Here is a 16351-nt window from a genome sequence, read left to right on the forward strand (position 1 = left end):
CATATGCTTTTTGACAGTTCCAGCCTCAACTTATTTAAACAAAATATTCTTATTTTTCCATAAACAGTCATTTAAGACAGCTTTTGTGCTGTCTCAAGAAAGTCTCAAAGAAGGAGCCTCTCTTCACCTACATAACGTATGTTTAACTTGGTATTTTGAATTAAAAGGCTGGAGATGAAGGAAGAAAGTGATTACTTCCTGAACCATAACTAAAAACTTTCACTGAGGAATGGAGAAGGAGATAGCCATTTTATTTACGTGGGTGGTATTTCAGCCTTTGAGAGCACATCTTATGCGGACGTGCTGGGTGGAACAAGGGCAGGTAAAAGCTGATTTTTCTGGCTGTAAATACTCCAGGGATGAAGGTGAGAAGAGCTGATAAACACTACGAAGAGCAGAGAGCTGTAGAAGCTGCATGTCTGTGGGTATAATCTGATTATGAATACATTTAAGCCAGAATACAGACCATTTCCAACTATGCAAAGTGTTGGGGCAGCTTTCCAGCAAAATACCAGAGATGTAAGTGTTCTTTACTTCTATTTGAAATTCAATGAGTTTTATTGATTAGAGCATGAAAAAGTTCCTGTGATAGCTGGGGTCTGGATTTGATGATGCCCAGGAGGATCTTTTTGCTGGTGGCATGAGGAAGGGGACCAGGCAGCTCTGCTCACCAGATGCTGGTGTCACACCTTCGGGAAGAGGCTTGCACCCAGGCTGCAGCCATGCAAAGTGGCTGGTTGTTTTGTGGTTGGATGGAAAGGCGTGGGACTTGGCTGTTGGCACTGCTGAATGAGAGGGGACCATGCATCTACCAAGGTTTTTGCAGCATCTTTTTGATCCTCCGAGAGCATCTGGCCCAAAAGCTTCTCTTCTTGCAAAGAAGAGTGCCTGTCTCGTACTGAGGGTTTGCTCTGGGTTCAGTCCATGGGCTGTCACAGCAGTGGAGTGTAAGCCTGAGCCCTAAAACCAGTTCTCAGGATGGTAAGAGTCTTTTTAAGATTAAATCCCATGAAAGGCTGATCCCTGGGTCCTCCTAAAACTGAGTGGTCATGCTGTCTTTGCACCATCATGATCCTTGTATTTGAACAGGATTAATATTGTTTCCATATTGCACTCAGTATATTCATTGACATTTCCCACCCCAGTACTTTCCCAGTTGAGATGTTCTGTGCTTGCAAACATCCTATCTGCAAAATCTTAGTTCACTTTTTCCTTGAAACTGCTAATGAAAAATCTCAACAGACCGCGCTACTGAGATGTAGGTAAGATGGGAGATTTAATTACCAGAGAGTGTGAATCAGTAGCCTCAGAGGGATTCAGAGCAACCAGGAAAAAATCTCTTTGGTGGAAAGTTGTCCCCAGCAAGCGGGACTCCTCTTCGCAAGATAGGGGACTTTGGACCCAGGGGGCTGCCCATTCCCTGTTCTGGCTTGTTTTACTCCAGACAAGTATAGGCAATTCCAGTTTGGGCATAAAATTAGAGTATTTCGTATACAGATCTGTACTCGATGCAAGGCAGATGGGGTGGTCTGGCAGATCTGTCACCTGCAGCAAGTAAGCAAGGTGGTGGTGACTCCATGCAATTTTCTCACATGGGTATTGAGTCTATTTTGTCGAAGTCAAGAGTAAAAATAAATTTCTTCTTAGTGTTGAGGTTTCCATTTTTATCAGGCAGGTCAATTTTTTCCCTTGATGAACAACTTACCGCCTTTCTATTTTTTGCTTCCATTGGCAATGGACACCTCAGCCACTCTTCACACCAGCACAGAGGCATTCAGCTCAGTGCTGTGCTGTCTGTTACATCTGGAAGGAGTATTTCCTATTTATGCTTGTCTGGAGTAATTTTTCCAAAGCCAGAAGGTTTTGTTTGAGAACATCAAATCCCTTGAAAGTACTGTATAATTATCTACATGATTAATTTAAGTGTGTGTCGTGGCTCTGCAGTGAGCTCAGGGGCGTAGACAGGCAACCCGCAGCGTATCAATGCCCGCAGCTTTTCCTGTGGGGAGAAGGAATGGGGTTTTGAAGGCTGCCTGCCTCAGGCAGCATGGAGGGCCCGTCATCCTCTGTCTCTGGAGGGATGTGTATGCATGGAGGGGGAGAGCCTTCCAGCAATGCTGCTAAATGAATGATGGATGAGTTTTGCGTGGAATGCAGATGCCTTTGAACGCTCCAGACAGCTAACTGCAGGATTGAAGCTGAAGTCAACATCAGTGCCCTTTGCCAATGCAGAGGAGATTTGGAGACTTGAGCTACAACTCTGAGCTGCTTTCAAGGAGCCCCAAGATCTCCAGGGACCCTGCTAGTGCTTTTGATCTGGGGATAGCTGGCAAAAGACAGTCCATGTCTTGTCTACCCAATGTCCAAACTGAGACATTGAGAACAAATGAGAACAAAACTTCTTAAATTATTAGGCAAGGGGTCTCAAAGAATGATCTGGTCCAATCATCTCTAGAGCTGGAATGATTTTGAACCCTGTATGGTCAGTGAGAGCTGTACCAAAGTTTGCTGTTAAAGCAAAAGGTGTCATTGTCACAAGAGCGTCATTGTCATAACTCACAGGATGTTATCCATTGAATGACCTCTTACTGTACTCTCACTGGGACAAAATGTTGAAGAAAGTAAAAGTAAGAGGGATTGAAATGGAGAGACGTAATGTCTCCTCCAACCCAAGAGATACTGGCTCCAATCATTGTTCATGGCAGATCTCTGACCTTCTGCAGAGACCATGAGTGTTGGAGACTCCAGCACCTGAGATGGTGCCTCCCAGGGTCTTGATATTCTTCATCCTTCTGAGTGTTACCTAACCACTACCCTAAATCTACCTGGACGTGATTCACTTACATTACTCCATCATGGACAAGAGGAACAGACTGCTTTTCTACTCATGATCACTGTGGGGCATTGTAAAATATATGAGGACCTTTAACTTGTGCTCTCACACCCTTCCTGCAATACTTTTTCCTTTTTAGCAGGCCCTAATTTTTTTTTAGTATTTCCTTGTAATTCACACTTTCAAGACTGGAAAGTCATGTCAGAACTCTGTTCCAACGGGGAAGTTTTGCTGCTGAGACCCTCCCAGCCCTTTGTGAGGCTAGAGAAATACTTCATGTGCCTTGTTACCTTTGTCCCCACTGACACATCCTGGGAAAATGGCCTTTTTTTTTCTCCAACAGCAGGAGATTGACAGAAATTATTCCCTCTAAACCCTGGAAGATGTTCAAAGCCAAGCTGGGTGGTGCTCTGGTGTGGTGGAAGGTGTCCCTACCCATGGCAGGGGGGCTTGGCACCACATTCCTTCCTAACCCAATCCATTCTGTGATTCTGTGAAAATGCTGCATCTCTTGCCAAAGATTTGCCACATAGCCAATCCTTTCAAAGTGACATATTCCTTTTGTAGTCCTCTGCATTTGTCCTTGATGAACTTCACCCTAATTTTTAGAGTATGTTTTTCTGATTTTTGCCAAGATATTTTAGATGCTAATCCTGTCCTCCAGTGTGTCTGCAGACACACCCAGCTTCATGTAATCTGCAGATTTAATATGTGTACTTGCTTTCATTGTCCAGGTCACTAATGAATGTGCTGAGCAGAACTAGACTATATAGATCCAGCAGAGTTCCACTTTCAGTGTCCTTCTGTTTCACAGAATGTCATTAATAACTACTCCCTGGGTATGGATTTATAGTAGTCTCATTTAATCACATTTCCCTAGTATATTTATGAGAAAGTTGTTTGACATGGTGACAAAAGCTATAATAAAGCCCAGATAAATGTTGTTCAAAAACTTCTCCATTATGAAAATAAATTAATTTGATTTCACATGATTTTATTCTTTCCTCTGCTGTGTCTGTTGCTGCTTATATTTTTGATCTCTTCCACATACATGCAAACTATTTCCCTGTTTGATTTGGAGTTTTTAGGATGATTGATGCTAGATTGACTGATGTCACATTTTTCTGCTGCTTCTCTTTCCACCCTTGAAGACAGCCACTGCATTTGCTGTTGTGCTTAATTCTGGCCCCTTACCTGTTTGAGTTCCCACAAGTGATGAGCCATCTGAGATGGTTTTAGCTGGTTTTGTAGGAAATTTAATTGGTGTTTTTTCCCACTCTGCTGGACTGGAAATACCTGAATTGAACTAATCTCTTACTCTGGAAGAGAAGAGGATAGTATGCCTCTGTAGTGATACTGTGTCAGACTGTGTACTAATCCCCCATGAATAGCTGGTAATTTTAACAAGGACTAAAGCAAAACTCAAACCAGTGTTGCCTCTTTTGGTGTCATTTTTCAATAACTTTCTCTCTGAGCAACATTTTTAAGGATTGCCTTCTTGGTATTAATATGCATATAAAGGGTAACTTTTTTTTATCTTCTGCAAGTTTCATTTCATTTTTCTACCCTGATGTTTCTATTATTTTTGCCTATGTGTTCACACTATTTTTTTAAACTTGTGCTCAGTAACCTTTTAGTGTTCTTTCTTCTTGTCTTTGAGGAAAATAAAAAGCTCATGATGCTGCCAAGTCTTCTGATCTTTCTTTATTGAGATGCTATTGTGCTTGTGCCTTTTAAGCACAAAATATTGTTTCTTCGAGAAACTACAGCTCACCTTGATTTCTTTTTCCTTTAAACTCTTCTCCATGAATTCTCTCCTAGCAGTTTTTTTTTTTTTTATTTACTGAAGCCAGGAATTTCTGTTTTGCTGTTCCCAATCCCTTGATTTTACAGGCATTCTTACATGAGTTTCTTTCCACCTTCTTACCCCCAGCATACCTCTCTTTGAAGGCACTTCCCTGGTGATTCCTTGACCCCATCCATTATGTGAGAATGTTGCTCTGAAGGCACCAGGACTTTCTATCTCCTACTATTTTCCTTTCCTAGTAGATATCTCATGCTTCTACTTTCCCATTACCATTGAGTCAGCTCTTATCAGGTTCTTTGTTTAGGGTTTGTTGTGCCCTCTCCTGTGTTTGTTTTGTGCTTTCTGCCTTTATTATTAACCAGATAATTTAGCAGTTCTTACTCCTCCTGCATTCTGGACCTCAGAGCAAATATACACATCATCCTCAGTATGCCAAGAGATTCTGCCTCTACTTTTTCTTTGTTGGTCCACATACAAGTTATGCATTTTTACATCAATATTGCAGATCAAGGTCTTACTACAGTAAGTTCCAATTATGTCAATTAAATTGCTTTTGTCTTAAATATGAGATCTTAAATAAGACTTAAGTTCTGTGTTAAAAAACCCCACATATTCACCAGTGTTGCACTAGGTATCTAAAATGTTCAGAGGATTTAACCTTATCTCCTGATCAGTCTGTGTCTGTATTATCACCTCTTGTTTTAGACATGTGCCTGAGCAGTTTCTGTCTTTATTCTTCCCCTTTTCTTCCTGTTTTTCCTGCCCTGAGTCTATCTCAGAAGTCCTCCTCATTAAGCAGGGGGCCAGTTCCGCCTTTCCCAAGATGATCTCTATTCCCGTTGAGCCACTGGTGTAACATCAGCCACTTGGTGAAGATGCTGGTGTCCTCCTGTACAAGCATCACATGGCCCTGATCTGTTGTTATCCCTGCCTGAGCTTTCTTGGGGTCATTCCTGTCCATCTAGGTACTGCCCTACAGCCAGGGAGGAGGCAGAACTTTGGGCACAGCTTCTGGGCAGCAGCACTTTACAAGCATTTTACATCCTCTACACTCATTCTTTTGGGGTTATAAGCTTTTCCTACAGCTTTTCTACCTAACACAAGCCTTTCATACACATCTGCAAGAGCAGACCTGCAGGCTGCAAGCTCGAAGCTGCTGCTTTCTTTGGTTTTCCTGGTGCACAGCTCACTGAGCAGCAACCGCTGCTAGAAAATAAAGCCCTGAGAGAATCTGGTCAACCAGACTTCACTTGTGTTAGGTTTTTTCCTTGTTTCATAGATCCTAATGATCCTGGCAAAAAACCCCAAAAAACAACAACCTGTCTCGCCCTGTTGCCTGCTAACCCCAGCTCCCACTGACTCCTGGCTGGCTGTATGCCTCCCTCTCCAAACTGCAGGAAATGGGGGAATTCACAGGCTCTACTCTTTTCCCAGGAAAATGGATAGTCTCTTCTCTTAGATGCCTTACCCAAAGGTGGCTGTGAGCCGCTGCTGCCATGAAGGCAGGGACCCCCTGGCATCCTCACCGTTCGTGTTTGCTGCTGCCCATTCCTCCTGCAGCTTGGTGGGGAGCCAAGTCCGGGAAGAGACCGGTTTAAGGCTATTCCAGCCCAAAATCACTGGCATGGACGGCAGGGCTGTCAGCTTCAGTCGCTGGTGAGGTCGGTGCCCCTCCAGCGGCCCTTGGAGCGCGTTTGGCAGGAGTGTCTCCTCCGCTCCGAGCAGAGCCCCGGAGCTGCGGCAGGAGCATCCCCTGGGCTCTGCAATCCGCGTTTCACCGCCAAGGTCAGGAGCTAATAGTGACCTTTTATTCCCTTGCTGAGGAGAGCGGCTGGTGCCCTCAAGTGGTAAATCGCAGGAGGAGAGCGGCAAGGCCGTGCGAGCCGGCCTTGGGCCCCGAGCCGGGGCTGCGGGGCGCCCGCAGCGTTCGGGCACTTCTAACCACGCTGTTTTGCCCTTGCAGGACGAGACGCCGTGGTGATCCTGGTGGGAAGGACGCTTTGTTCCCGACGGAGCGGGGACACCATCGGCAGACAGACCTGGGCAGCCACAGACGCTCGCAAACTTGAGCCACCAGCCTGTTGGTAAGGCCGGTGTAGCGCCTGGACACCAAACATCCTTCCTTGACTGTGTTCTTGGTCAGCTGGAAGCCCCCCAGAAATCTCCGTGAGACTAGATGGAGCGTGCTTTGGACCTGCAGCCGCACTCCAGCATGTCCCCAGGGGCTGTGGGGGGCCACGGCGTTCTACAAGGGAGCCGAGTGGGGCTGGGGCTGAGGCCGTGAGGGGATGCCCGGGGACAGCGATGCCCATCACACAGGACAACGCGGGGGTCTTCCTGCCCCTCCTGTGCCAGTGGCTGCAGAACAGCCGGCGGGAGGGGGCCGAGGGAGCCGAGCAGCAGCTCTGCCGCTCGGCCGTCCAGAAGCTGAGCGAGTACATCCAGCTCAACTTCTCCGTGGACGAGAGCAACCTGCAGCCAGGGAGCTGTGGGACTTTGGATACGGAGATCTGCACCATGTACCTGGCCCAAGAGATGCGGAAAAATGAAGTCCTGGGCTTGAGCTTTGGGAATATCCCTGCTCTGGGGGACTATGGGGAGAAGCGTCGGGGAGGAAAGAAGAGGAAGGCGCATAAGGGGCCTGTGCTCGACGTTGGGTGCATCTGGGTGACAGATTTGAAGAAGAACAGCCCGGCTGGGAAGTGCGGGAGAGTGCGCCTGAAAGACGAGATCCTTTCTCTGAACGGGCAGCTGATGGTCGGTGTGGATGTCACCGGAGCAAGGTAAGGGTGGCAGAGCCACCAGCAGCAGCTGCCTCTGGTGCCACATGCTGCAAGTCACAGTTGATACTGATGGAAGTCCAGGAGAAGAGGTTTTGGCTTTTGCTTTCCAGCCCCTGAGAGGGCACAGGGTTCGTTCTTAAGGTCTTGTAGAAAATAAATAACAAAAGCAAATTAATAATTAGCCTACGTGTGCTACTCACACTTCCGCTGGAAAATTTTCAGGGGTCACTGGGTCAAAAAATTACATGTAATAATCACCAGAGGGGCACTAAAGTAGTATATAAAACTATTTTCGTAAGCAAAAATGAACACAGACGCAGCAGCACTGGAAGATATTTTTACAGGTGCTCATATTTGTTGTTGAATTATCTCATTTGAGGGAAGGATTTTTGACAGCTAAATGTTGTCTGAGATTTTCTCAAAGCAAGACATTTTTGTGTTTTCCAGTTTGGAACAACTTCATTTTAATAAATTCCCTTTGATTTTAATGCATTTTCTCTCTTCTGATGTCTCCTGACCCAGAAAACTTGAAATCTTTAAGAGTTCAAATAAAAAATTAAGATTCTTGCAATGATACAGATTATTCTTGTGGTTTTGTTTGTTTGCTTTTTTTTTTTTTTTAATTCAGCTATTCCATGCTGTAAAATCAGTTATTGTCCCAGTTTTGTTCTTTGTGGGCTGATAGACTTCCTCACATTACCCTTTGCAAAGGCAAAACCCTTTCTCTGCTGTAGATGAGGATATAAACGTTCATTCATACCTGAGGTTACAATGTACCTGAGGGCATGAAATCCTCCCGCTCTTGCCAAAAGGGAATTTATTAATTTGTTTTGGAGGTGGACACTTTTGGAAACCAATTCCTAGTGAAGTGACCCCAACAGGCAGGATCACTTCACTTGAATGTGGCAGGAGTTTGGGCTGACTGTCACTCCTAATGTGGCAGAATAAAAGTAGTGACTCCTTAATCTGTGGGCGCTGGGCAGCTCAACCTTCTATGGTTTTACAGGTATGAAGACAACCCTCTGTAATTCCTAGCCCGTGATTCAAAAAGTCTATTCATATTGGTACTCTGACAGTATCAATCAGTGGCACCTTCGAATTGGAGAGTGTTTATTGCAAAAGGCAGTTAGTTTGCTGTTTCCCCTTTGTCAGATGTTACTGTTTCTAAATACAAGGGAATTGCTTGCAGTGGGCCACAATAATGTTATCTTATTAATAATGCAAAATGACAGATAATAGCCAATGAAGTTGAAAATATTTGGATATCTGTCCTTTTTGGCCTGTCTCTGAAGGCTTAATTTAGGGCTTTTTCCTTTTGGGAAGCTCTGTTATTAAACCAGCAAGCCGTGACTACAGCTGATGGGAACCAAGTGCTCCATTTTCCTTACTTTTTTTGGCCATTACAAAGGCAGAGTTTTGGTAGTATGGAGACAGTGTTTTTCTTAAAATCCTATTTTAGAATATTCAACATCCAATTTAGGCCAAAACTTAGGACATTTTATAGTCAAAACCTGCTTTATTTTCAGCATACAGAGCATCTTGCCTAACTTGACTGCTGTTTGACAAGGGTGATGGTGATGGATGACAGTTTGGGACCTTGAGGATGCTCCCAGTTTGGAGAGCTGGCTTTTTCCTGTCAGGGAGCTGGCTGGCAGCTCCAACCCCACATTGTGCATCTGAAGTGCTTGAGGATGCTTTGAGAGTCTTTCAGTAGCTTCTCCACTGGGATGCTCAGAAGGGACATAATTCTGTCTAGCTTTACAATAGGCTGAAAGGCAACATCAATTTGCCTTCTGGAAAGACTGCTTCCAAGGAGAAGCTTTCCTGGGGAATTCCATATTGCTGCTGTGGTGGAAGTAGCAAAGCCCTTTTCCCCTTGGTTTTTCAAGTTGTTGTTGGGGCGGGACAGCACACTAAATAGTAGTTCTGACTTAGTTTCTGACTGCCTCATTATTCCATGGCTGAGTGAGAAACAATTCCAGGTCGATACAAGGGGCTGTGGGTGCTCTGATTTGTGGTGTGATTTACTTAGTGGAGCCTGCACATGGTCAGTGAAAGTAAAATACTGCCTGAGCTCCTGCAGCACCAGGTTGGACTGTGCAAGCAAAATCACTGCTTGTGTGTTTATTCCACACCTGCCAAGTGTTCCAGGGCAGCCCCATCTTGCCTGATGAAGGAGTTTTTCACACTGATGCTATGGGGAATCTTCTGATCTATTCCCTTAACCGTGGAGGATTTGGCATGGGGGTCTCACAGCTCTGCCATTTCCCACCTCTGCAGCAGAAGTATTCTGCATACCCCGGGCTTCATGTAACCTCAGCTCTAGCTCCAGCCTGCCATCCAAACTGTCCCTGTTCCAAGGGGTGAAACTAATGCACCAGAAAACAAGAGAGAAGAGGTGAGGGCACACAGTGCCTTCTGCTGGCTGTCCTATGGATATGGGCAGCCTCTAGAGGATGCAGGGGCATGATTGGATGCAGGGATGATTGGAGCTGGAGCAGACTGGGCAGCCCTGGACAGACAGGACTGTTTTGGCACCTGCCTGGCATGCCTGCAGCTCCTCATGTCTCAGAGTGGTGATGGGGTCAGACTCAGTAAGAGCAGCACAACAGTTACTGGAGGAGCCAGCTGTGAGTACTACTCATCTATCTCTTTCCTTGCTAGGCAAGCTGAATATGACTTCTTTAAAGAACAGTTATTTATTTAAATTCCACCTGATTTCCATGTAAACAGCAGAGACGGGTTGATTATTGCTGAACTTGTTTCTTTTATTTTTTGTCTTTCTTTTCATTTAGAGAAACATTATGCAGTAATAAAATCATCAAAGCTCTTTGCTTAACAGGGTATTATTACATTAGAGAGGAATAATGTAGGTGGTGTCATTTTTAGTGATGTTAGTGATTGAGGGAAAATTATTGCTCTCTTTAGAGTTAGCAAATTGTGTGTCTATCAAACACAATTGCAGGGAAATGAGCTGTATTGGAATATTGAACAAAGGTTAGTCAAAACTCTGCCTATTTATTTGTCTTCTGTCTATACAACTGTATCTCTAAAATACATGGGTTATGTTTCCCCAGACAACATCTTCCTATGTATTTTGGATCTACTCTATTCATTTTGAGCTATTACTCACTTACTGAAGGGAGGCCTTTAGTATTTCTGCAGATGACAGATGAATCCTTCATTTCTTGAACATAACTGAATGGGGCTTCATTGAGTAAGTCCTTGGAGCACTGCAAAAAAAAATCATTAATATAATTCAGTTTGAAATATTTGATTATGAATTTTATCAAGCATAGCTGCAGTGCTTGGACACAGCTATTGTATACAGTTAATCTTTAAAATCAGTGCTAAGTAGATTTTCAAATTCATCCTTGTAAAAAGCAAACTAAGATACATTACCAGTGTTGACAGTGTGGTAGAAACATGAGTTCTTATTATAATTTTTTCACTGAGAAAACCCAACCATTCCTTCAAGATACCATCTTTCTCATTGCCAAAAATTACCAAACATCGCCATATGTGAGAATACAGTCAGAGAAGTGGCTGGCTTCTTTTTAACCCACAAACTGGAGTTGCTTCCAAAAAAACGAGGAGAGAAATATTTTGACAGCCATACCTTTGCACAGTGCTTTCTTAGTCTGTCCTCTTCAGTCAGTGTCCTGGGAGGAGTTGGTAAGATTCCTCCTCAGAATAGATAAGGCATGCCAGATTTCAGGGAATTCAGTTTATTTTCAGAGATACTGAGAAGGACCTTCAGGAATCAGGTCTGCAATTGGGAGGGACCTTCAAGTGCCACTACTGAAAGCAAATCTTTTACTTTACCTGGAGCTGAGGGTTTTCAGTAGAGCCAAGGTCTTTCCTGAATGCTTGTTGCTGCTGCACATCTTATGTTCATGCCTCCAGGATAGCTGGAACTATGAAGATGAAATCCTGCTCCTCCTCACATGTCAATGCCATTAGTAGGTGTGTGATATATGGACATTCTAAGCACAGTCCTGCTTCTCTGTAAGTGCTAGCAGCTGATTACAGAGGACAATTCAAAATGTCCAACAAAATTACAGGTCTCAAAATGTGCATAGCACTCTGTGCTGCCTGCTGTGGCAGTCATTAACAGTCCTGGGCTCTGCTGGGTGAAATCTTGATGTTCTTTGTCAAAAAAGGAGTTCTTGCTGGTGCTGGAAACAAATCATGCAGTCTTGGCTGTAATTAGAGATAGATTCTGCCCTGAACAGGGGTCTTCACAAGGGCAATCTTCTTTGTTCCTGTGCTGTGACCCCTGCAGAAAAGGAGCAGACCTGTACCTGCAGAGCAGTGCATGTGCTGTGGGTCTGGGAGCAGTGAAGTATTTGCTGTGTCTAAGAAGAGCTGCTCAAAAATCTGAGTGTGATTTGAAAACTATTTTGTCTGAAGACAAACACTTTCAAGGCACTTTTTTATTGAGACTCCCTTTCTTCAGAAGTTTGAATGGGATTATTTTTAAAAAATAAACTGCTCTGCCCCTGCAATAGAAATATTTTCTTGCTGGGAGAAATATCCTTCTCCTCCAAATGTGGTTACTCTTTGATATTCAAGTGCTCCAGTTTTGCATTTTCCATGGGGCACTGCCTCCTGCCACGCTGTGTCGAGGCACTGTCATGGCCTCAGGAGGCTGGCTGTCCTTGCCATGACTGCTTTGTCCCTGTCCTGGCAGCTGCAGTTGTCTCTGGAGCATCTGCAAGATTTTGTTGCACTCTGTTGCTCATCTGTGTGTTCACAATGCATCCCTGTGCCCCTCCTGATGTGTGGGGCTGGGGTACTGTGGAAACTCCCTCAGCACATCAGCTGCAGCCCTCAGGCCACATTTTGGGTAACAAACCCATTCCTTAGCAGGGTTGGCTGTTGGGCTGCATGAATGCCTGTCTTATGGTGGAAGGGAGTAGTTGAGGTCTCTCTGCCTATGATGAGGTTGTGTTTCATTGGAGGTTTTGGGGATTTATCTTCCTGGCAGTGCAATCTCCTTTATATCTTTTTTATTACAGAAAAATCACCCCAAGAAAACCATCACTGGTCATCACAGAAAGCTTTGTCTAACAGCACCCTCACCTCCCAGGCACATCGGGTGGCATGGATCGATTGCTCTGCTTTACTGTGTTTCCTCACCTCCTTCCTAAAGCAAAAGTGCTGTCAGCACTAAGTGCTGCTCAGTATAGGCAGCTGCTTTTCCTGGTCTTAGTAGGGCCTTCTCTTGGTTATGTCCGCAAGAAAATATTTTTGTTTTAATAGGAAAAATAACGGAAATTTATCCTGTACCTTTACCCTTGGCCAAGAGGCAAACATTTCCATGTGAGCTCCTTGTTAAAATATTAACAGCACTGACTACATAGCGAAAAATAAATACAGTGGTCCTGGAGACTGCAGCCTCCAAATGCAGTCTCAGGGAATAGAGTTCTCTTAACTGACCTAAAAAATACCCCCAACCTGTAGTGGAATTGAATTAATTTCCTTTTTTATATCATATTACCAATCTTCATGCTGTTAAGTGATGGACCAGGGCACAGAGGTTGAAACCTCGGGCTTGTTATCATGGGCAAGGATGAGAGACCTGTGCTGATGTGCCCTCCTGGCTGCCTGGTGCACGGGTCCTGAGGATGGAAAATAAGCAGCACATAGGGATTTTGGCTGAGTGCTTTCTCATCCTGTTGAGCTGCTGTGAACTGGGATACAGTAAATGTGTGCTGAACCTGCACAAAATTAGAAAAAGCCTATGGATGTCTGATGTTTGCAAGGCACAGCCTAAGTCTTACTGTGCTCCTGAAGTCTGGAGTGTGAAGTCCCCTCTGAAGCATGGCTGCTGTATTTTACACTTATAGTGGATATAAATCCCCTACCTGATAGTGGATATAAATTCCTCCCTCTCCCCTCCCTTAAAATATGGCAGGACTAAGAAACTAAGAAAGAGATGTTTTTGTTCCCTTCTTTTTTGTTTCCTGGAAGGTATGAGCAGACTTAGCCACACGTGTTGAGAAATAAATTGCTCTGAAGAAATGAGCTTTATTCCAAATCCTCTCTTAAGAGCCAAAGTCTTAAATAGAAGGTCACTAATCCCCAGACTCAGCAGAGATCATTTAGCTGGTTTGTCCTCTTTGCTTTATTAATCTGAGTGTGTGTTCACTCAGTTTCCCCTCCTGACCCTCCAGTTCCTGCCATCCCTCTCAATGTCCCCATGCCAAGCTTCTGTGGAGGTACAATTCATTCCCTTGTAGCAGTGGCCATTAGCAACATCCCATTACCACAACTCCCTCCTTAACAGACTTTCTGAACCCCTCATCCGCCTCAAATTTGCATCTTATTTATCTTCTTGCTCAGATGAGTTTTATCTAAACCCCATAAAAAATGATGGAGGGACTTCCACTGATTTAAATAGCTCACATTCTCTATGTGTTTGCATATTTGTCCAAAAATTTAGGGATCAATATGTCCGTCACTGCCCTCTACACAGTGTCAGCACTGAACAACAGAGCTGGCCTCTCTCTAGAAATCGTGATTCCCCGGGAGCATACATTTATAACTAGGCAACATCCTCAGGTTATCTGCCAAAATTGCTCCCAGCCCTGCCTCTGCACACTTGCTTTTCAGAAGCATTGCATCAGGCTTGAAAAAACTTGGACAGTGGTTGCTGGTGTTGCCTTAGGAGGTGTAAAAACTTCAGAGGTTATAGAGAGGGTTTTTTCTGTGTTTTGTTTTTGTTTTAATGAGCTGTGAAAGTTCTGATTAGAAATCTGTACCCAGTGTATGGCTGTGCTTCTCCATTTAATTTGCTGTTCTGACCACACTGCAATTACAAGAGAGCAAGCCCGGTGTTTGGGAGGGAGCTTTGCCCTCCCTGCTCTTCTCTCCCTGCTCATCCTCTGTGGGAACAACCTGTTTTGGTGAGTCAGCCTTGTGCCTTGTCATCTACCTTGATACCAAAGTGCCAGCAGGATCCCTTTTACATCCTGAGTGGGATTTTCAGCCTGACACACAGCAAGCGTCTCATGCTCTCAGGTCATCTGGAAGTACAGTCAGGGTGCAGCAGAATGTCGCTAATTGGCAAACTGCTGGAATGTGCAAAATAAGAGTTGCTTTTTTCCACTGCTCAGCCAAGTAACAGGTGAGGCCTTCAGCCACAGCATCAGTTATTTTCACAGCCTCTCCAGCAGTGCGTTTGCTAGCACAGAACAGTGCTTTAGCCATCAATAATTAAAAATACAGATGTTCAAAGACACAGGCAAGGAACATTCTGTGCCCATTATTCCTTACTCTTTCTATAATGCTTGTGCCCAAACACACCAGTTTGCCATGTGCAGTCATTCACAGCATCTTCTAAACTGTAAATGTGACTTTCTCTTCATATTCTGGGAGTCCAGAATTTTGCAGAAAGCAGGCTGTGGGCTAAAGATTGATTTTCTTGAGACAGAAGCTCTGAGCTGCTTCAAAAGGAGGAGGTGACTGGAGCCAGGTTACTGGATGACAGTGAGAATCCTGGGAGGTTGTCCTTTTCCACCTGTACTGACTGATGTGCCCTGGGAAGAGACAGCTTCTCCAGTCTTCATTCAAATAGTTTTTCTTACAGCATGATCTAAGTGAGCAGCATTCTCATTCTTAGATGTCCTGCAAGCAGGCCATGATCATACCTTCTTGCCAACCTCTGGGTGTGACAGTTGCTGTCCTGAAAGATGGACTAGAACTGAACTGTGACCCTCCAGAGCTAAAATCATTAACAGTGATGGCAGCTTAAAACCCACTTATCCCCTGTCCCTGGAAATGTGACCTGGACTGGAAAGGGCAGGAGCAGGGAGGGTTGAAAAACGGTGAACGTTTTTCAAAGCCAGTTCCACAATCAGAGGCTCAACATCAGTCTCAGAGAGATGGTTTGTCAACATGAACCTGCCATCTGTGGACATAAGTGAGAGGATAACTACAGTAAACACAGGTGAGATCAGCAAAGAGACAGGTATATAATCACAGAGACAGCTGTTGCAGTGGATGGCTTTTGGGATGGGATTTTTTTTAACATGGAAAGCTCATTGCTTTTTTTAGCTCATGTGACACTTGCCTCCAGCTCCAAGCAGTATCACATGCTCCTTGAGACTTATTTTTCTGTCTCCTTTTTATCAGATGTGGGCTAAGAGGCGAAGGGCATATATATCAACTACAGACTCTGCAGTATTGCTTACTGTTCTTGCTTCTTTCTCTGGGTAAAATGTATGATGTTCAGCAGGATCACCTGAGCCTCCGAAGGAAAACATGTTTAACAGACCAGTAACAGTGAAAAGGTAAGTTGGCAGGCACTGTGACAAGATTTGGGGCAGTTCAAGAATATTTGTACCTTCCAAAACAGGACAAGAGTAAGGCAAATGGTGACTATTAGCAGCAAACTTCACCCTAGAGTATCCAAGACTCAGGAATCCCATCCAACTGAAGCATCTCTAATAAGAATGTGAGAAACTAGGGGTAGATGGAAAATGGATTCAGGCTTTTTCAAAATAAAACAGAATTGTTGAAACATGACTGTTTCAGCTGATGCCTAAGACTCATTTCTATCATTTAAAAAGGTGTCAAGGTCTGGTTTAACCCTTCTCCATAGTCGGTACTATAGATAACCAGATGATCTTCAAAAAAACCCCAAACAAACGACTTGCAAAATAAATATTTGATTAATATAGTAATAACTTTGACCTATGTTTCCTACACCATTACTTGGTCACTGGAATAGGTTCAGCTAGCAGGGTAACAATTTGATGAAACAAAAGTCAGGGAAGTCTTCCTTCCCATCCTTCTACACTTTGACCAGTGTATCTTTTTGCCATCATAACTAAAGAATTACTGAGTTATTGCCAATTTTGCATAGCCAGGGCTATTTTTATTCTGGTAACAAAGAGAAAAACAGACATGTGGTAGCCAGTA

At 44.2% G+C, this 16351-nt stretch overlaps 1 protein-coding gene across 2 annotated transcripts in view; it reads left to right on the forward strand.

Moving 5' to 3' along the window:
* Positions 1-6926: 6926 nt before the first annotated feature.
* PDZD2 (PDZ domain containing 2) overlaps positions 6927-16351 on the forward strand; it is a 138136-nt gene continuing 128711 nt past the window's right edge. The window contains exon 1 of one of the 2 annotated variants that reach the window (XM_041419592.1): positions 6927-7423. In XM_041419592.1, coding sequence (XP_041275526.1) covers positions 6945-7423 — 479 coding nt within the window. In that variant the 5' untranslated portion in view covers positions 6927-6944. The remainder of the gene's footprint in view (positions 7424-16351) is intronic. The other variant, XM_041419583.1, reaches the window with a different exon arrangement.

The sequence above is a fragment of the Onychostruthus taczanowskii genome, unplaced genomic scaffold (assembly GCF_017590055.1).
Source record: "Onychostruthus taczanowskii isolate IOZ18803 unplaced genomic scaffold, ASM1759005v1 scaffold108, whole genome shotgun sequence".
NCBI lineage: Eukaryota > Metazoa > Chordata > Aves > Passeriformes > Passeridae > Onychostruthus > Onychostruthus taczanowskii.